The sequence below is a fragment of the Cynocephalus volans genome, chromosome 8 (assembly GCF_027409185.1).
Source record: "Cynocephalus volans isolate mCynVol1 chromosome 8, mCynVol1.pri, whole genome shotgun sequence".
Taxonomy (NCBI): Eukaryota; Metazoa; Chordata; class Mammalia; order Dermoptera; family Cynocephalidae; genus Cynocephalus; species Cynocephalus volans.
In genome coordinates, this window is record NC_084467.1 from 55,135,035 (window position 1) to 55,156,561 (window position 21,527).

Here is a 21,527-nt window from a genome sequence, read left to right on the forward strand (position 1 = left end):
CCATGCTCTACCTACTGATCATTTGACCCATGGCTGGCTGTTGGCTAGCCTAAGAATTGACCCAAAAGATGACAAGATGGTTTTAGTCCTGTTGTCTCATCAGCATTCAGGAACCCCTTAGGGGATGAAGGGGAAAGGATAAAGAAGGATAAAAGATGAAAGCTGAGCTGTGGAAAGAAAAATGTTTTTAATTACACTGAGGAGGATTGTGGGTCCACCTGTAGCTTTTTGTTAAGAATGTCCTTTTGTTTTCTCCTGTCTGCAGGGATCATGGCACCATACAGACCCAGAATCTTTCTGCCCTCTTGGAAGTTTCCACCTCGGTTAGCCAGTCCTCCTCAGTTTAACAGATACGTTCAGGATTTACTCTCTCTGTGGGCTGTCTTTACTCTAAGGGATTCTGTTATGCTTGCCGAGCTACCTGAGTCTAGTTGGCATATAAAAGAGATTGCTTTTAGGCAGACAGAAAAAAAAATACCCTGCAGTGGAGCATGAGGTGAGGTTTCCACAGTGAGTTGCCATCACGTTCCATGTCAGAGGGTAGAGAGCTCTGGGGCAGGGAGTTCAGGGAGGCAGGAGCACCCCCTGGGAGCCGAGAGACCTTTTCACTCCTTGTGCCTCTGTTTATTCACTTCTAAAATGGGAATTACAAATTCCTCTTACCGCCTATCATGACAGATAAGTTTAATTAAGGTCAAAATCCTGAGGAAAAGGTTGAATTCTGAAATTCACTTTCTGAAGGAAAGGAACAGTACAGCCACTCTGTTCTCTTTCCAGGTTATGGACAAACTGACAAAACGCCCTTGGGTAATTAGAACACTTTAAGTTAGTTTGATGTAACTTACACCACCATAGTCAGGTAATATTTGCAAGGCATTGTTATTTTTGGAGAATTCATCATATCAAATTGGGCCCTATCACGTTTGCATATTGGTGGTAGAATTCAGAAATTCTAAATTTCCTCAAAGTACTTGATTTCATAGGAATCATGAAGAATTGTAAATGAAATCATATTAATTTTTAAAAATCTAATTCTTATTATAAAGTAATGAGACTGTGCATGGCTTATATATCCTGCAAAGACTTTTACAGCATTTGTTAAAATGGATTTGAAAAGAAATGGGGGCAGGAGATTGGTCTCTGTGTGTTACAAAGAGAAGCAGTGTTGCATAAAAGTTGAAAGCGTAGGCTCCGAAGTCAGACTACTGGGTTTGGATCCCAGCTCTACCACTTACTGCTTCATGACCTTGAGCAAATTACTTACCCTTCAGTGTCAGCTTCTGGAAATGGAGATGTGTTCCTTATAGGGTTCTTCAAAGGATTAAATTGGTACATGCACGTGAAGTGCTTAGAACAGTGACTTGCACATAACACTCAGTAAATGTTGGCTTTTTTTTTTTTTTTTTAAATTGAGGCCAGATAAACTGTCACAGCCTGAAAGACTGGGGAATTTCTGATTGAGAGGTGTAAACCCAGGTAGACAAGGCATGTATTTGAGACCTTTTATTAAGTTTCATAGGTGCCTGGACTCTGTATACAAGGTACTGTCTCCAATGATGAAGAATGCACCTTGGGGCTGACTCTAACCAGAAAGCCAAAAGTGGTCCCCCACCCCACCCCAAACACACACACACAACACACACCTCTGCCAGGACTCTCTACCCCAAAGAACACTCAGTTCCAGAGCCAGCCCAGGGCTGAGGGCCTTCTAACTCTCTGCTCGGTGCCTTGTGTGATTATTATATTAACAGGAATTGAACACGCAGGTTTTGAGTCTGAATAAGTGAATGGCTCTTTCACTTATTTTGTGGCTTTGGGTTAATAACTTAATCTCATTGATATAAAATGAGAATAGTTATACTCTAGGGTCCTCATACCTACTGTCTGATAAGTATCTCTATATGGTAGCTATTATAATTTTCTGAAGAACCCTGAAATCTCTTTGTGACAGGTTTACAATCCACAGGGTACAATCTTGATCATTTTGATAATTTAAATGCAGTGCCTGGATTTGAGCTGCTTTGTTTAGCTTAGCTTCAGAATGGTTATCCTGGACTGGAATTTAACCTATCATGGGTGTTCCAGTTATCTGTTGCTGCACAGTAAATCACCCAGAACTTAGTGGCATAAATATTTCTTTATTGTGACAGATTCTATGGATCAGGAATTCAGATCACGCACAGCAAGGATGGCTTCTCTCTGTTATATGATATCTGGGCTTCATCAGGGGAGACTCCAGGGGCTGGAATCATCTGGAGGCTTCTTAAGTCATGTCCCAAACCTGGATTGGGATGACTTGAAGACATGCTCAACTAGGGTTGCCAACCAAGCACTTCCCCTAGCCTCTCCATGCATTTTGGACTTCTTATAGCACAGTAACTGGGAACTACCAAGATGGTGAACATTACAAGAGAGACAGGTGGAAGCTACATGATCTTTTATGACCCCGCCTTGGAAGATGCATAGTGTCACTTTCTCTATACTCTATTGGTAGAAGCTGTCATAAAGCTACCCAGGTTTAAGCAGTGAGGATGGGGGGAATGTAGACTCCATCTCTCAATGGGGAGGCCTGTTAAAGAATTTGCAGCCGATTTTTTGTAAGACTACCATCCGGGGATTATGGCTCTGTCTCAGGATGTGTTAGGGCCCCTGACTTCTACCTACAGCAAAACAGGCCCTACAGAGTCTATTGCAACCACTTAACTCTGCCATTGTATAATGAAAGCAGCCATAAACAATTTGTAAACAAATGACTGTGTTCCAATAAATCTTTATTTCTTAACACTGATGTTTGAATTCCACATGATTATTAAATCTCACAGATTGTTATTCTTGTTTTTTTTTAAAAAAACCATTTAAGAATGTAAGAATCATCTTAGCTCATGGCAATACAGAAATAGGCAGTGGACCACATTAGATTACCTATGACTTTTTAAAATTAGAATTCTCCAAATGTGTACAATAAGTCCTTGAGTATTTCTCAAGTGGAGTTAAACATCAAGAGTGTGTGGGTTTGTGTGTGCATGCATACGTGTGTGTGTGTGTGTGTGTGAAAGAAATGATCACAAATTTTATTTTCATTTTAAAATGAATTCGTGAAGATAGTATTTGGAAATTTAGTTCTCCAAAATATACCTTATCTTCATCCTGTTACAGAACTTTTGTTCACAAGGGCAAGGAAGGACTACATTCTTGATAGTCCTAGGTGGAAAATTAATGATATTTATTTTGTCCAAAGTCAGAACCTAAAAAGAAAAGATGGAACTTGTTTCTTGCTGGAGTTGCCAGAAATATATTCTATTATACATTTTAAAAATAAGTATTCTATTTTTTGAAGACGTGTTGATCATTAAACCAAAAAATAAGGTGGGTGACTCTTAGGAGTAAATTCCTTTTTTATTTTATTTTTTACCTTTATTAATTCATTAAAACTTTTTTTGTATCCCTAAATACCAGGCAGTGTGCTAGATGCTGAAGATACAGAGGTGAACAAAAACATATCTAGTAACTGTCCTTACAGATCATGTAGTCTCGTGGGATAGCCAGATGTTAAACAGATAATAGCATTAAATTGGAGTATGTATTATGAGAGGGATATGTAGGGTACTATGAGAATGTACACTAGGTTTTTAATTTACACTAGGATCTGTTACTCTTTTATCTTCAGCCACCCATTGATTGTGAGAGTCTAGGAAAAGAGGACTGTTAGATTAGTGCAAACTGCTGTTTAAAAAACACGTCAACACATCTACTGATAATGAGTGAATAGTCTTGTCTCCATCTCCGTATTCGGGCTACACTTTGAAGAACTACAGGAACATATGATGGCTTCTTTTACATTATCTTGGGAAAGGAAAAATAAAGAACAAAATAGAAATTTGTAAATTTGAAATTTGCTAGATTTTTTCCCTATTAAGGTACCATTTTGGACAGGTAGAGAATTAAAATAGAAGACCATTTTGGGACTTAGTAGCTGAATTACAAAATAAGATCATTCTTTTTCATTTTTCTCTTAGTTAAGGTTTCTCAGCAGGGGCACTATTGACATTTTGGGCCAAATAATTCTTGACTATGGGGAGCTGACCCGTGCGTTGTAGGAAGTTTTAGGAGCATCCCTTGTCTCTATCTACTTGGTAGAACTTTCTACCAAGTTGTGACACCAAAATTATCTATAGACATTACCAAATGTTCCCTGGTGGGGGGAAATTACCAGTGACCTAAGTTAATGTGGGAAATTAAACTGTGATTGTACATTTTATGGCAATAACCTCAGTGAAGAAACCCTAAATTTATTAATAGTAATAACCCTAGTTCAGGGAGTAGAATCATAGGTGAATTGTTAATTTTTGACACCCACGACTCCTCCTTTAAAAATGATAAAATGGATTTGGAAACCCATTACCAAATAAAACATCATACTCATATTCTTTTGTTATATCTGGAAAATTTTCTAAGCTTTATAGTTTGTGAATTTTTTTTTTTTTAAATTACCAGTAAGGGGATCTTAACCCTTGACTTGATGTTGTCAGCACCACGCTCTCCCAAGTGAGCTAACAGGGCCATCCCTATATAGGGATCCGAACCCATGGCCTTGGTGTTATCAGCACCACACTCTCCCAAGTGAGCCATGGGCTGGCCCATAGTTTGTGAAATTTTTATCAAGACTGAAAACCTCAGCCTTGATAAAAATTATTTAATTGAGACTCTGAAGACTCCAGAATATCACTGGAATGAAATCAAGATTTAGAATTGGCTTGAAAATAGCAAATGAAGATAGTCTGATTTAGTTCCATGTTCTCAGCCTAGAAGCTATTGGATTGTGTAAGAAGCATTGACCCAAAGGAGATGATTAGTTCTCCTCTAGTGTTCTGATAATGAATAGCTCTATAAAACCAATTAGCTATAATTCTATCAGTCATTTCATTTGGGTAACATTTTGTTTAAGGAGAAGAAAAACAACACTGTTTTCCTTGGAGATCTGTGATTAAGCTGTGCTATTTGATGGGAACAACGGAGGAAAAAGCAGTAGGCTTTCCAATTTGCTTTCATTATTCCCACATGAAAGTAAATCATGATGAAGTGTTCTGTTCACAGCAGTTAAGAAAAACATTTGTCCATCTTAAAGGTGTGACAGACCAAACACGAGTATATTTCTAACTATACATTTTGTTTTATATGGATGTCCGCATTGTACTACTCGAGGGAATTGCCATTCACGGGGAAGACTGTGAATGGCGCCCCCTGTGGTTGTGTAGCAGGAGGCACTGAATGTTGTTTCCCTTCCTTGTATTTTCGGCCCTGAAAATCTATGTGAGTTCAGAAGTATGAGTAATAAATAATGTCTCTTCTCTTTTTTTCTTGCTATCATTATTTCTTCCAATAATTGTTGCTCTGTAACTTGCAATGCTCACTGTCCTGCTGACAATAGTAGTATCTTTGTTTTCCTTTCTTCAGCAAGGCATTTTATGGATAGGTATTGTTCCATTCAAATTTGAACACGAGAAGTATGTAATATGTCATTATCTATTATAAGACAGAAGACATTATTTTATTGCTGTCTGAGTATCCTTCTGTACCTTCTGGGCATTGTGCAAGTTTTATCTGAACGCACAAAGTAGAATAAGACGGGCATGTGTTGTTTTACCTGAAGTTTAATATATGCACTTTGTGACACAAATTAATTATTATAAACAGTACAATGGGTTATTGTCTTGGACTTTAAATTTATTGTGTTCACTGTCACTCCACAGCTAGCCAAAAAAATCCGAGAGAAGTTCAACCGTTACTTGGATGTGGTCAATCGGAACAAGCAAGTTGTGGAAGCTTCCTATACTGCTCACCTAACCTCTCCCCTAACTGCAATTCAAGACTGCTGTACTATTCCACCTTCCATGATGGAGTAAGACTTTAAAATTTGTTACTGTTGTTTAAACCAGGAATTGAATTGCTTATACTTTCTATTTTGTATGCAAAATACCTCTGCTTGTTTGTTGCAAAGGATATAGTTTATTTCCTATTATCTAAGGTAGTTTCTTTATCTTTACGTAGACAAGTCATTTTTTTTTAAGTGTGACTCAATATTGTATAGCCAGGAAGTTCCTGGCCCCTCTCTTATTTCACTTTTGTCATGGTGGAATTCAGTTTCAAGAGTATCAACTATTGTTTGAGTACACATTCTACTAAATCTAGAAAATTGCAAACATTTTGTCATGAAATAGCTGTTAAGCCATGAATAAGACAAACTCACTGATTCTGGTAACTTGCTTGATTTAAGGGAGTGCTTTTTGTCTTTGAAAGAGTAACAAAAAAATTCCACTTAACTTTAGTCGACACTTTCTTTAAAACTCCTAAGGGAAATGTGGTCCCAGGTAATACTAAAATAGGATTAAAACAGTATCTGGATGGTTGAGGATATTTTTATGTATTGGACTAGTGATATTTACATCTGGAGGGGTATAGGGTCATGGGATGCTGGAAATTGTAGTGGAAAGAACATTTATCTAGAGGTGCAAAGAACTTTTAAGTTTAATTTGGTCTCTAGTTAGCTGTGTGTCCCTAATCAAGTTACTTAACATTTATTTTTATGCTCAATTTTTTATCAGTCCATATGGATAATAATCTTTATTATACCAATTTTCTAGGGCTATTTAGAGTGAATAAAAGATGATAACATGCTTTAAAAATTATATGGATACATGTTAATTATTATGTATTATTCCTCTTTTTGCCTAATAAGCACTCTTGAGGCTAGGCATAGGATGGGTACAACATAGTTTTGGTGGTTAGATAATGCTTTGCTTCCGCAAGCAAGTTTTTACTTATTGTGGTTTCTTGGTGGGCTTTGGAGGTAGCAGAGCATCATCAAGTCATTTCATTTCTCTATTTATGTGACGTTAAGATGAGTCTTTCTCTGGCTTACCCTGTCTGCAGCCTGAAGAAGCTCAATACTAGTTGTTTTCTAAACTAAATGGAATGAGACTGTGTGGTTAGGTAGGGATCCTACTTCCACCACTTTCTACCTGTGTGGTCTTGGATATTTGCTTTCTTTGAGCCACACTGTCTTCATTTCCGGAATGGGAATAATAATTAATACTCTGCAGGGTGTTGTGAGCATTCATTGAAATCAAATGTGGAAATATTTTGCAAACTGTGATGTTCTAAACTAGTATTATCTGTAATATTTATATACGTCCATATCATAGTGAACGTTTTTGTTTGTTAGGTATAATCCAAGGGGATATCGTTTTTTATAGTTGGGGGCACCAGTATCTTAATGCTTTGACAAACTTACTGCTTATCTAAAAATAAAATGAGGGCTGGCCGGTTAGCTCAGTTAGAGTGCCGCCTTGTAACACCAAGATCAAGGGTTCAGATCCCCATACTGGCCAGTTACCAAAAAATAAATAAATAAATAAATAAAAATAAAATGAGGGTCTAGTTGGGTTTTGAGCCCCAAGAAAAAATCATTTTCAGGACAAGGAGAAAAGATAGTATAGTAAGAAATCCCTCGAGCTAGCATTATAACTTTTTCCCCCTAAGGAACATTTGGCAGTGTCTAGATACCTTTCAGTTGTCACAACTGGGGGGTGGGGAGGGTGTTGCTATTAGAGTCTAGTGAGTAGAATCCGGGTATGTTGCTCCACATCTTACAATGCAGGGCAGCCTCAAAATGAAGAATTGTGTGGCCCAAAATGTCAGTAGTGCCAAGGTTGAAACACCCTAGCCTAGAAGATTAGGGATCTTCATAAATTCCTAAATAAAACTAGTGCTCTAGAAGGGGGAATAATGTGAATTGGCTGGTTTCTATTGGTAAAGCTACCCCATTACTTGCCTACCTGGTTAATTTCTACTCATATTTCAAGGAGTAATTCTACAATTGCCCTTTCTCCATAGCTTCCTATTACCTCTTTTTTTTTTTTTCCCCTCTCCTTATTTCCTTTTGCCCCTGGGAGAACTTTTTGCTCCCTCATCTTTGTTCCCATAGTAATTTTCATACCCCTCTATTAGTATATCATACCATGTTCTTGGTGAGTCTGCCTCCCCTGCCGTTTTGGGCAGGAATTACACTGAATTCATTTTCACCCCAGCACCTGGCAATTGTATTTAATTACTATTTGTTGGAATCTGAATTGATTGGAATATAGGGATGAGTAAGGGGATGTCTACTCTTAAGAAATGTATAAGTTATTGGGGGAGTTGGGGTGACAAGTACTGAACGTAATGAATAGTTAGGGCAAAACGTGACACAGCAGAGAGATGCTGTGGTTCCTCAAAGCAGTGAACTATACCAGGTAGGTGGTATCAGAAACGATTCTGTGAACTGCAGAAATGTGCATCTTATTTAATCTGGCTGTTTGGAGGAGCATCACAAGAAAACAGATACGTTTATAAAGATAAACATGTAAAGAAGGTTATTGCAGTGCCATTTAGGATAGAGAAAACTGTGAATACTCTAAATTTTTAAGCATAGGGGATTAGTAGGGAAATTGTATCACATCTGTACACATGACATACTAAGATGCAGCTATGCTGTAAAAGCTGACTTGTGAAAATGGTTATACATACGTACATGCATGCGTACATTAAAAGTTTGGGGAGAACTTGCATCAAAATTTTTTGCGGTAAAGACAGTGATTTCCATTTTGAATACGCTGAGATAAGGTTCAGGTTTGAAATGCGGTCATCTCGTTTGGCAAAACGCAGTGGTCTACCTTTTGCTTAACACAATAAAACATAAAATGTAGTTTCTGTCCTCCAGGAACTTCTCATTTAGTTCATTGAACATCCAAGGGACGTTAACTGTACTCCTAGAAGGATACACGCTGGGTAAGCGGATTAGGATGAGAGAATGTTCCTCCTTCAGAGGTGGAGCCCCTGCACTGAATGTTATAGATGCAGTCTTCTCTCCCACTAGGAGCAGTTGACAGAGCCAAGATCCATCATTTGGGGTGGATCTCATAAAACCAGGGCAGTTCTGAGGATAAAGCTGAGTGATCAGGAGATGTACAGATAAGCAAAGCAGGGAACCTCCAGTGACATGGAAGAGATGTCTGACAACAGCTGTTTGCATCAGGAAGGGGCAAGTGAGGACTGTCCTTCTCTTAGACTGAGTCTACCTGGCTTTGAATGGAGCTCACTTTCCAGGGAAATTTGCATAGGAATTTTTGGAGTGAACTCTGAGTTGATGCTTTTCTAGCCATTGGCTGAACATGAGCACTTTGTAAAATTACAAGAACCCCTCAGTTTTTTAGTGAAGATTTAAAAATGCGAAGAGTTAGTAAGTTGTTGGGGTAAACCAGAGTAAGAATCCTTAGTCAACTGCCTTCGTTCCAGTGTCTCATAAAATGCTTTTACCTGCGTATTCTAACTCTCATGGTGTCCTGCTGAACACATTTTCAGTTCACTCTTTCCCATATTCCAATTCCTCCAAAAATGTCTACATTTTGAATCTCAGGGAGTTCATATTGGAGTTAAGTGCAGAAAGGAAGAACTAACTCCCAGTCTTGCAAAGCAGTTTAAAGACATGATTAAAAGCAATTTTTAAAAAATATTAGGCAGATTGATTTTGAATCATACCTCTCTAACTCACAAGTTGACCTTAGGAAATCACTTAAATTCTGAGCCTCAGTTTCAACATCCGTGAGATGAGAATAATAGTACCTACCTTGTAGGATTGTTGTAGGGGAGATGTTTTTAGGTTGTACTTTGACAAACTTTTTTATTTGGTAAGTATGCATTTCTTTTAATATTATCCTCTATGTTAAGAGATATTGTTTTTTCTCTTATGGGAATAAAATAATGTTTCTTTTTAAAATAAATATAACCCAAAAAGTTGAATTATTTTAAATGAAAGTATTAAGTGAATGTTTACAAGGCTTTTGAAGATGATACATATGGGGGCGTGGAGAGGAAAGGAGGAAAAGGATGAATTGATAAAGGGACACAAAAATCAACTACATTGTATATTGATAAATTAAAATTAAAAAAATAAATGAAGATGATAAATATGGTACTGACTGAGGTTTATGAAAAAAATGGACTAATGATTATTGCTAAAGTTTTCCAGACTGTAAGATATTACAATTCTGTAAGGCAAACTGTAAACTCTTTATGCCCAGGACTATACCTGGCCAGATGCACAAGTATTAACACTGCCGTTATAGTAAATATAAGTAGCTGGATTTCAGATAAGGGATTTCCAGTCTTAGTTCTTTCTGAATCTTGTCCATTCTTAACTTACCAGGCCCCTGTAAGTATTTTTTTAAAACTCCGCACTGGCCCATGGTACAATAGCTATTTGCTACTAACATTTTAAGTGTCTGTGAACTGTTGACCTTGCTTCTTCTCCAAATGTATTTAAGATGACTTAGAACTAGGACAGTGTTTTCTAAGTGATTTTTTTTTCCTTTTATTTTTTATTTTTATTTTTATTTTTGGGGGGTCAATTAGCTTTTCAATTATTTATTTATTTATTTATTTATTTATTTTTTAAATTTTATTTTGTCAATATACATTGTGGTTGATTATTGCTCCCCATCACCAAAACCTCCCTCCCTCCTCCCTCCCCCCCAACAATATCCTTTCTGTTTGCTTGTCATATCAACTTCAAGTAATTGTGGTTGTTATATCTTCTTCTCCCCCCACCCCCCGGTTTTTTTTGTGTGTGTGTTTGTGTGTGAGTTTATATATTAATTTTTAGCTCCCACCAATAAGTGAGAACATGTGGCATTTCTCTTTCTGTGCCTGACTTGTTTCACTTAATATAATTCTCTCAAGGTCCATCCATGTTGTTGCAAATGGCAGTATTTCATTCGTTTTTATAGCTGAGTAGTATTCCATTGTGTAGATGTACCACATTTTCCATATCCACTCATCCGATGATGGACATTTGGGCTGGTTCCAACTCTTGGCTATTGGAAAGAGTTCTGCAATGAACACTGGGGAACAGGTATACCTTCGACTTGATGATTTCCATTCCTCTGGGTATATTCCCAGCAGTGGGATAGCTGGGTCATATGGCAGATCTATCTGCAATTGTTTGAGGAACCTCCATACCATTTTCCATAGAGGCTGCACCATTTTGCAGTCCCACCAACAATGTATGAGAGTTCCTTTTTCTCCACAACCTCGCCAGCATTTATCGTTCATAGTCTTTTCGATTTTAGCCATCCTAACTGGGGTTAGATGGTATCTCAGTGTGGTTTTAATTTGCATTTCCCGGATGCTGAGTGATGTTGAGCATTTTTTCATATGTCTGTTAGCCATTTGGATATCTTCCTTAGAGAAATGCCTACTTAGCTCTTTTGCCCATTTTTTAATTGGGTTGCTTGTTTTTTTCTTGTAAAGCTGTTTGAGTTCCTTATATATTCTGGATATTAATCCTTTGTCAGATGTATATTTTGCAAATATTTTTTCCCACTCTGTCGGTTGTCTTTTAACTCTGTTAATTGTTTCTTTTGCTGTGCAGAAGCTTTTTAGTTTGATATAATCCCATTTGTTTATTTTTCCTTTGGTTGCCCGTGTTTTGGGGGTCATATTCATGAAGTCTGTGTCCAGTCCTACTTCCTGAAGTGTTTCTCCTATGTTTTCTTTAAGAAGTTTTATTGTTTCAGGGTGTATATTTAAATCCTTAATCCATTTTGAGTTGATTTTAGTATATAGTGAAAGGTATGGGTCTAGTTTCATTCTCCTGCATATGTATATCCAGTTCTCCCAGCACCATTTGCTGAAGAGGCAATCCCTTTTCCAGTGAATAGGCTTGGTTCCTTTGTCAAAGATCAGATGGCAGTAAGTGTGTGGGTTGATTTCTGGATTCTCTATTCTATTCCATTGGTCAGTGTGTCTGTTTTTATGCCAGTACCATACTGTTTTGGTTATTATAGCTTTGTAGTATAGCTTAAATTCAGATAGTGTTATGCTTCCAGCTTTATTTTTTTTGCTCAGCATTGCTTTGGCTACGTGTGGTCTTTTATTATTCCATATAAATGTCTGGATAGTTCTTTCCATTTCTGGGGAAAATGTCTTTGGAATTTTGATGGGGATTGCATTGAATTTGTATATCACTTTGGGTAGTATGGACATTTTCACTATGTTGGTTCTTCCAATCCAAGAGCATGGGATATCTTTCCATCTTCTTGTATCCTCTCTAATTTCTCTCAGCAGTGGTTTGTAGTTCTCATTATAGAGATTTTTCACCTCCTTGGTTAACTCAATTCCTAAGTATTTTATTTTTTTGGTGGCTATTGTAAATGGGCAGGCTTTCTTGATTTCTCCTTCTGCATGTTCACTATTGGAGAAAAGAAATGCTACTGGTTTTTGTGTGTTGATTTTGTATCCTGCTACTGTGCTGAAATCATTTATCAATTCCAGCAGTTTTTTTGTAGAGGTTTTAGGCTGTTTGATATATAGGATCATGTCATCTGCAAACAGGGACAGTTTGAATTCATCTTTTCCAATCTGGATGCCCTTTATTTCCTTCTCTTCTCTGATTGCTCTGGCTAGTACTTCCAACACTATGTTGAATAGGAGTGGTGAGAGTGGGCATCCTTGTCTAGTTCCTTTTCTTAAAGGAAAAGCTTTCAGCTTTTCCCCATTCAGGATGATATTGGCAGTGGGTTTGGCATATATGGCATTAATTATGTTGAGATACTTTCCCTCTATACCTAACTTATAGAGGGTCTTTGTCATGAATGAGTGCTGAACTTTATCAAATGCTTTTTCAGCATCTATAGAGATGATCATATGGTCCTTGTGTTTGAGTTTATTAATATGGTGTATCACATTTATTGATTTGCGTATGTTGAACCAACCTTGCATCCCTGGGATGAATCCCACTTGATCGTGATGAATAATTTTTCGTATGTGTTGCTGTATTCTGTTTGCTAGTATTTTAGTGAGGATTTTTGCATCTATATTCATCAAGGATATCGGCCTGTAGTTTTCTTTTTTGGTTATATCTTTACCTGGTTTTGGTATCAGGATGATGTTTGCTTCATAGAATGAGTTTGGGAGATTTGCGTCCGTTTCAATCTTTTGGAATAGTTTGTAAAGAATCGGTGTCAATTCCTCTTTGAATGTTTGGTAAAATTCTGCTGTGAATCCATCTGGTCCTGGGCTTTTCTTTGTTGGGAGCCTTCTGATAACAGCTTCAATCTCCTTTATTGTTATTGGTCTGTTCAAATTTTCTACATCTTCATGGTTCAGTTTTGGGAGCTTGTGTGTGTCCAGAAATTTATCCATTTCCTCCAGATTTTCAAATTTGTTGGCATATAGTTGTTTATAGTAGTCTCGAATGATTCCTTGTATTTCAGATGAATCAGTTGTAATATCGCCTTTTTCATTTCTAATTTTTGTTATTTGAAACTTCTCTCTTCTTTTTTTTTGTTAGCCATGCTAATGGTTTGTCCATTTTATTTATCATTTCAAAAAACCAACTTTTTGATTCATTGATCTTTTGTATTGTTTTTTGGGTTTCAATTTCATTAAGTTCTGCTCTGATCTTAATGATTTCTTTCCGTCTGCTAACTTTAGGTTTGGATTGTTCTTGTTTTTCTAGTTCTTTAAGGTGAAGTGTTAGGTTGTTCACTTGCCATCTTTCCATTCTTCTGAGGTGAGCATTTAATGCAATAAATTTCCCCCTTAATACTGCGTTTGCAGTATCCCACAGGTTTTGGTATGATGTATCATTATTTTCATTAGTTTCAATTAATTTTTTGATTTCCTGCTTGATTTCTTCTTGGACCCATATGTCATTAAGTAGAATGCTGTTTAATTTCCATGTGTTTGTATAGTTTCTAAAATTTTGTTTATTATTAATTTCTAGTTTTAATCCATTGTGGTCTGAGAAAATACATGGGATAATTCCAATTTTTTTGAATTTATTGAGACTTGATCTGTGACCTAATATGTGATCTATCCTGGAGAATGATCCATGTGCTGATGAGAAGAATGAATATTCTGAGGTTGTTGGATGGAATGTTCTGTAGATATCTGCCAATTCCAATTGGCCTAGAGTCTTGTTTAGATCTTGTGTTTCTCTACTGATTCTTTGCCTAGATGATCTGTCTAATATTGACAGTGGGGTGTTCAGGTCCCCTGCTATTATGGTATTAGTGTCTATTTCCTTCTTTAGGTCTAATAGAGTTTGTTTTATAAATCTGGCTGCTCCAACATTGGGTGCGTACATATTTATGATTGTTATATCTTCTTGATGCATCAGTCCTTTTATCATTAAGTAGTGTCCCTCATTGTCTCTTTTGAAGGTTCTTTGTTTAAAGTCTATTTTGTCAGATATAAGAATAGCTACTCCAGCTCACTTTTCTTTTCTGTTTGCATGGTAAATCTTTTTCCATCCTTTCACTCTTAGTCTGTGTGAATCTTTATGGGTGAGGTGGGTCTCTTGTAGGCAGCATTTAGTTGGATCCTCCTTTTTAATCCAGTCAGCCAATCTGTGTCTTTTGATTGGGGAATTTAAGTCTTTTACATTAAGAGTTGTTATTGAAAGGTGTTGATTTATTCCTAGCATTTTATTGGTTGTTTGGTTGTCTTAGGTGTCTTTTGTTCCTTGCTTTCTGATTTACTGTTTGGTTTCTGTGTTTGTTGGTTCCGTATGTTGTAGATAGCGTTTTTGTTTGCTTGTTTTCTCTTCATGATTGCCATTTTTATTATACTAGTGGGTATTGATTTTTCTTGGGTTTTTATGGCAGTGGTAGTTATTTTTCAGGAACCAAACCCAGTACTCCCTTGAGGATTTCTTGTAAGGGTGGTCGTGTGGTAGTGAACTCCCGCAGTTTTTGTTTGTCTGAGAAATATACTATTTGCCCTTCATTTCGGAAGGATAGCCTTGCAGGGTAGAGTATTCTTGGCTGGCAATCTTTGTCTTTTAGTATTTTGAAAATATCATCCCATTCCTTTCTAGCTTTTAGGGTTTGTGATGAAAAGTCTGATGTTAACCTGATTGGGGCTCCCTTATAGGTGATTTGACGCTTCTCTCTTGCAGCTTTTAAGATTCTCTCTTTGTCTCTGAGTTTTGCCAATTTGACTATAACATGTCTTGGAGATGGCCTTTTGGGGTTGAATACATTTGGAGATCGTTGAGCTTCCTGGATCTGAAGATCTGAGATTTTTCCTATACCTAGGAAGTTTTCTGCCACTATTTTGTTGAATATGTTTTCAATGCAATCTCCGTTTTCCTCCCCTTCTGGAATACCCATGACTCAGATATTTGAGCGCTTGAGGTTGTCTGATATCTCTGTCAGATTTTCTTCAATGTCTTTGATTCTTTTTTCTTTTTTTTTTGTCTGCTTGTGTTATTTCAAACAGCCCATCTTCAAGTTCAGAGGTTCTCTCTTCTACTTTGACAAGCCTGCTGGTTAAACTCTCCGTTGTGTTTTTTATTTCACTGAATAACTTCTTCAGTTCAGCAAGTTCTGCTACATTTTTTTTCAGGACATTGATTTCCTTGTACATTTCCTCTTTCAGATCCTGTATGCTTTTCCTCATTTCATCATGATGTCTAGCTGAATTTCTTGTATCTCATTCAGTTTCCTTAGAATTATCACTTGAAATTCCTTGTCAGTCATTTCAAGGGCTTCTTGTTCTATAGGATCTAGAGTTTGAGATTTATTAACTTTTGGTGGTGTACTTTCTTGATTTTTTGTATTTCTGGTATCTTTTTTTTGATGTTTATTCATTGTGGCAGGGGGTTTCACAGTCCACCGGTTTGAGACTATTGACTAACTAAGATGTTGCTGTGGTCACCAATTTGGTATGGCTACCTCCGTGACTGCTCAGTTGGCCTCTAGTGCCTTGTGTGTGTGGTTGCCTCGGGTTTGGGCCTCTCCGTGGAGCCACCTCTCTGGTCAGCTTGGACTCTGCTGGGCTGCTGGATCACAGGGTGGTACCGCAGGGTGTGTGGTCTCTGCTGAGCTTCCACTTCCTGTGCAGGACTTCTCCCTGTTCCGTGCGCTCTGGCCCGGGCTGCTGGATCATGCAGTGGCGGCCCCACAGGGTGTGTGGTTTCTGTCTAGTCTCCACCTCCCTAGCCAGACTTGTCCCCGCTCTGTGCGCACTGGGCTGGGCTGTGACGTGTCTTCTGCAACCCTCGTCTATCAGCTGGGCCTTCAAGACCCTGCTCGGCACCACCTCGCCCAGGAAGTCTACCAGGTTTCTGCTAGGCGCAGATGACCGGTCGCTCTGGGTGCCTTTGTAGCACTGTGTAGATCTTTCTCGGGACTTATCACCTTCCTCCTGGTATTGCGGTTATTTGTGTACTTGTGTTATCTCCCACACCAGAGTGTGAGCTCCTCAGGGGAGGAGCCCGCAGCACACGGTTCACCTTTGAATCCCCCCAGCGCAGACCGACTCCGGTGCCCACCCACAGTCAGCTCTCCAGCAGGTTCAAGTGAACTCGGGAACTCTCTGACCACACTTTTCCTAACCAGAAATCGGTTAGGCATTTTTCCGAACTGGTGGCCGCAGAGATGGTATCTGCCTCCCGGTAACAGGAAGTTTACCGGGGGCCGGAGCCCAGGGTGCGGTGGAGTGACAGTCGGCCCAGCCCGTACTTCCTTGCCCTCGTGACGCTGGCCGGGGATGCCCCACGCCACCAGCCCCACCAGAGAACCACGGAGGGAATGGGAGGGGAGGCTGGCCCACAGGGCCCGGGAAGCCCCATGCCGGGGCAAGCAAGTGGGAAGGCTCGGTGAGGAGCCGAGCTGGGGGAGGAGGACAGGCTTGGCCGAGCCGGGCCGGATCCACCACCACCTGAGAAAATGGAGGCAATCCCGGGGCCAGTGAGTGGCCCGGTGGGGCAGGCGGAAGCCGGGCGGGCATCCGCCCCCCGAGCAGGGCCACGCCGGGGGTCACTCACGGGGCTGTGCCGGGCCAGGCGGCTCCCTCTCTGCCTCTGCGTCATCGCCATCCCCGTCCTCGGCCACCACCACTGCCTCGGGCTGCTCACTTGGTCCCGTGGCGCGGCTCGGGCGCTCCCAAAAATCTTCTTTTATGCCAGCCTGAAACCTCAAATCCTGAATAGGGCAGCTGGCTGCATTCAGCGCGGTCCCGGCCTCCGGGATCCTGGCAGCGTCAACAGCGGCCCGGCGCCGTGTTCCCTGTTTAGAGACTCACTTTTGCAGCTAAGAAACAGTTCTTTTCCTGCTCCATACTTCAAAGCTGTTGCCTGTAAATGAGGCAGCCTCTCCTGCCAAGGGCAAAGTGGCGGTCAGCCCCCACGACCGGCCACCAGCAGTGGTCTTCCCTTAAGAGACGGCAATAGGAAAGTCCACAAGTTTCCTGGCTGCCTAAGGCCCAGTGGCCGCCTTTTCCACCTCAGCTACTCTGCACCAACCGCTGCAGCCACCACCATCTTAGTGGAAGGTATTCCTTTTTACTAAGTGATTTTCACCAATGGCTAATTTTCACTTTTTGTTTCAGGCCTAGATATTCATTTTTACTGATTTATTATCCATATTTGATTTTCTTCACTAAGGCTTAATAATGCATATTTTAAAAAGTAAAATAAAATGCTTAGTTCTGAAGAGAGAGAGGCTCTAAAGAGCAAATGCACCATATACCCTGAAGGTTATACTGTGATGCCAACAGAGAGAACCTGCAAAGTGGCAGAAAATTGATTTTTCAGATGGGTTTGATACTTCCCTTCTCAGACCAGTCAACTCTTAAAATTCCTACCCAGGAGCTTTAGAAGTGAATTATTTTGCACAGGGCCCAGCATAGTGATTAGGCACTCTGTCAATGTTTGTGGAAGGAATAATCTGAAGAATTAACATTCTCTAATATAGGGAAAAAAGGTTAAGCCTTAATCTAAGACAAACTCATTTTCAACGGTATTGCTTAAAATAACATTGTTTTGACAGTGGGTTCATTTATTTATATAATTTGTGTTGTTTTGGGTTAGGTGCAGGGGGTGCTGGAGATCCTGGGTTCTCCCACAAGGAATGCATAAACACATAATTATGCCCACGGACTATATCAGGCCTGCAGGTGTATTTTTTTGGGGCCCCACAGATGTTTTGGAGGTTTTTTAATGTGTCAGTTTTTAAATCTGTTGCTGACATTTAAACACTAGGAGATTACACGATTTAAAAATCCAAATTTTTGTCTTCTCTTGAAAAATCAGAAGATCTGGCAATACTGGGTCCACATACCCACTTGACAACAGTCAGCTCTTGTGAAGCGCAGAAAACGGAGCATGCACGTATATCACGGTTCCCACTAGGCTCTGATCTGATTATTAGACCCAACCCATTTCTCTGACTTTTACAGTCTGGTTGGCCCATGTTAGCATGTGAGTTTGCAACTCCTGATCTTAAAAGACTATGTAATGTTAATAGATTTGACTTGAGAAAATGTCTTGTCCATGTGCATTCCCTCCTATGCCACTGCAAACATTTGTTCTCATTCTCTCAAGTTTTAAAGAATACATCTCCCTTACACATAACGCTAAGAATATCTGCCTGTGAAACCTGGCTCACTGCAGAGATGGGATTCCACTATGTGCTTCTGAAGCAGTTCTTTGGTCAGCAAGCCCTGCTGATCCTTGGTTTTTATATAAACCAATCAGTTTTATCTTCCACAGCTCTTAATCCGTTTCTCTCTTCCCTTCCCCAGTTTCTTCTATAAATATTACTGCCTGTGGCTTTATTTTTTTTTTTTTTTTGGTGGTGGAGGTCGGGGGGTGTTGGCTGGCCAATATAGGAATCGAATCCTGGACCTTAGTGTTTGTCAACACCACACTCTAACCAAGTGAGCTAACCAGCCAGCCAGCCAGCATCTTATTTTTTATTTTTGGTGTGTTTAATAAGAAGGAAGCAAAGGAGAGGATAAACTAGGGAGGAAATACTGGGAAGACAAACTTAGATTTTTATTCTTTTTTGTATCTCCAAGTGGGGTTCAGGGCTGTTATCTGCATTCAGTTAGTTTATTAATTGGCTAATCATTGTAGGATTTGGCATTAAGACACCTAGGCCTGGCTTGAAAGTGATACTTTAATGGAGCTGGAGTAAGTAAAATAAGCAACTTGTTACCAAGACTTTCTGAAGCCAGCCACCTGGAGCTAGGAGACTTCAGCTGAATAGATAATTCTTTTATACAGATCAGGGGAGACTTAAAAAGCTTCACCAGTTCCAAAAAATGAAGAAATTCTCGGAACTGTTGTGAAATTGGATCCCTGCTATTTTATAGGGAGCTCTTTGTGTTGGGGCATCCACTAAGCTTCATATAGCCACTGGGCAAGGCAGCTAGGACGCATCTCATTTTCTAAGAACCCAAATTTAGTGCATTGCAACTGGCACCATCTAGAACTATGAGATTTCAGAAGTTGGATCTTATCACTCAATATCTTGAGGGCATTGTACTACAGACAAAGCAACTAGGATAGGTTCTACTGCAAGAATACAGGCTCCTGGTTATAGCTCTCATGAATAGCCATTGTTATAACCCTCTGTGTTCTTCAGGGTTCTCCAGAGAAACAGAACCAATAGTGTGGAGGTACAAGTCCAAAATCTGTAGGGCAGGCCAGAAAGCTGGAGATCTAGAGAAGAGTTGCAGTTCGAATCCAAATACAGTCCGCTGGGAGAATTCCTTCTTGCTTAGGGGAAGTCAGTCTTTGTTCTTTTAAGACCTTCACCTGATTGGATGAGGCACACCCACATTATGGAAAGTAATCTACTTTACTCGAAATCCACAATTAAATGTTCATCTCATCTAAAAAATGCCTTCACAGAAATATCCAAAATAGTGTTTGATCACATATCTGGGCACTGTGGGCCAACCAAGTTGATACATAAAATTAACCATCACACCACTAGAAAAAGGATAGAAAATTGGACTACAAAATCTACCATTGAAATTTTTATTAACCTTCAGATTTAGACTGGAGAGTGCCAAACTCTCACTCCTAGAACTTTCTACTGGGTTCTCCTACACTGCTTCTCTTAAAAAAGTTAATGCTTATGGTAATGGGCCACATGGAAAGAGTCTCACCATTTGAGTAGTTATTTTTCCACGTAAACTGGTTGTATATTTTGTGGCATGATTTAGATATTATATAAATTTCTATATTAGCATTTCAAATTCTTTCAGTGTCATTGACTTCATATGAGCCAGAAAGAGTTGATTTTAATCTTGATGATTAACGTGCTGACCCATAATGTTCAGATTCCTGTACTAGACTCTTTATGAATTTATAGTAGATTTGAAAGATCCATTTTTAAGGTACTTAACTTCAAGTCAGAGTTTTTTGTTTGTTTTTAAACTGAACTCAAACATGAGCTTTCTTTTATTTTTAAGAAGAGGCAAGTCTTTTTGTTTTATTTTTTTAATCAGCTCAGTCTCTTCCACGGTGGAAAAGAAATACATTAAGGAGTAAAGATACTTTTCCTTTCAGTTTAAGTTCAGTTGTGATGCAGATTATTCAATAGTTATATAGTTCTAACACTGGCAGGACCTCCACTCTGTCTCTGCTTTGTGATCTTGGGAAGTTCATTTAACCTCTTTGGTCCTCAGTTTCCTCAACTGTAAAATGAACAGTTTGAACTATATTCCAGAGACCCTTTCAACTCTCAAGATTCATTTAATTTCCTTCAAACTTCTTAGAAGGTTTGTTTTTAAATTAAAGTCATTTGCCATTATAGCAAAGTTTTCCTACTGCTCAAATTAGTAAATTCTGGATTCCGTGAGGGAAATTTGCTTTCATCTTTTGGATGAGTTACCTAGTTTTAAAAAAAAAAAAAAGATGATATTATGCAGCCAGGTCTACAGAGATTAAGTCACTCATTCATTCATTTGGAAAAATAAAGGTTTGTGGAGTGGCTTATGGAAATTGAAGTGGGAAAAGGATTTAAACATACGGAGATATGGAGGAAAAGCTCTCCAGGACAGAAAGTTCAATATGAAGAAAATCCCAGGTCTGGAAATAGCCAGGAGCACTGAAGAGGAACTTGTGTATGAAGTAAGTGATAGAAGAGAGTTAGCTATGAAGTTGGATTAATATCAGATCATAGAGACCCTCAAATGCTAGACTGAAGAATTCGATTCAGCAGGCTTTAGGCTCCATAAATGAAGTACAGGACAATGTCTGCCTTTCTCTTGCTTCTACATCTTTACTACTGACACAAAGTAGATACTCAATAAATATTGGTTGCTTGAATGAGAGAATTAATTTAAGATTTTTGAGAAAGAGAATTAAATAATGAGACATGAACTTTAAGAGGATTTTACCATGTGACAACTGGAAGATCTAGTCTGATTTCATTTACGTAGGCAGAAGTGAGGGAAGCCTGAACGTGGCTGTCAGTGCCCACCGTCCTCGGTTTTGGGAGAGGGAGGCATCAGAGGTGGCCGAAGCTGATTCTGGGCAACTGTGAGAGTGGTGGTAGCAGGTGCCAAGGCATCCTTGAGCTTTGTGTGTCCTCCCATCTTTCTTAGTTACTTGAGTTCAGGGACCCTGTCGCATTCAACTTTGTATTCAATACCTTGCTTGAACAGGTTCTCAGTAAATATTTGCTGAA

General features: G+C 39.1%; 1 protein-coding gene across 1 annotated transcript in view; it reads left to right on the forward strand.

The window, feature by feature from the left end:
• CACHD1 (cache domain containing 1) overlaps positions 1–21,527 on the forward strand; it is a 202,500-nt gene that overhangs the window by 97,478 nt on the left and 83,495 nt on the right. Inside the window, exon 3 of the mRNA XM_063106536.1 lies at positions 5,751–5,899. Within this exon, the coding sequence (XP_062962606.1) occupies positions 5,751–5,899 (149 nt within the window). The remainder of the gene's footprint in view (positions 1–5,750; positions 5,900–21,527) is intronic.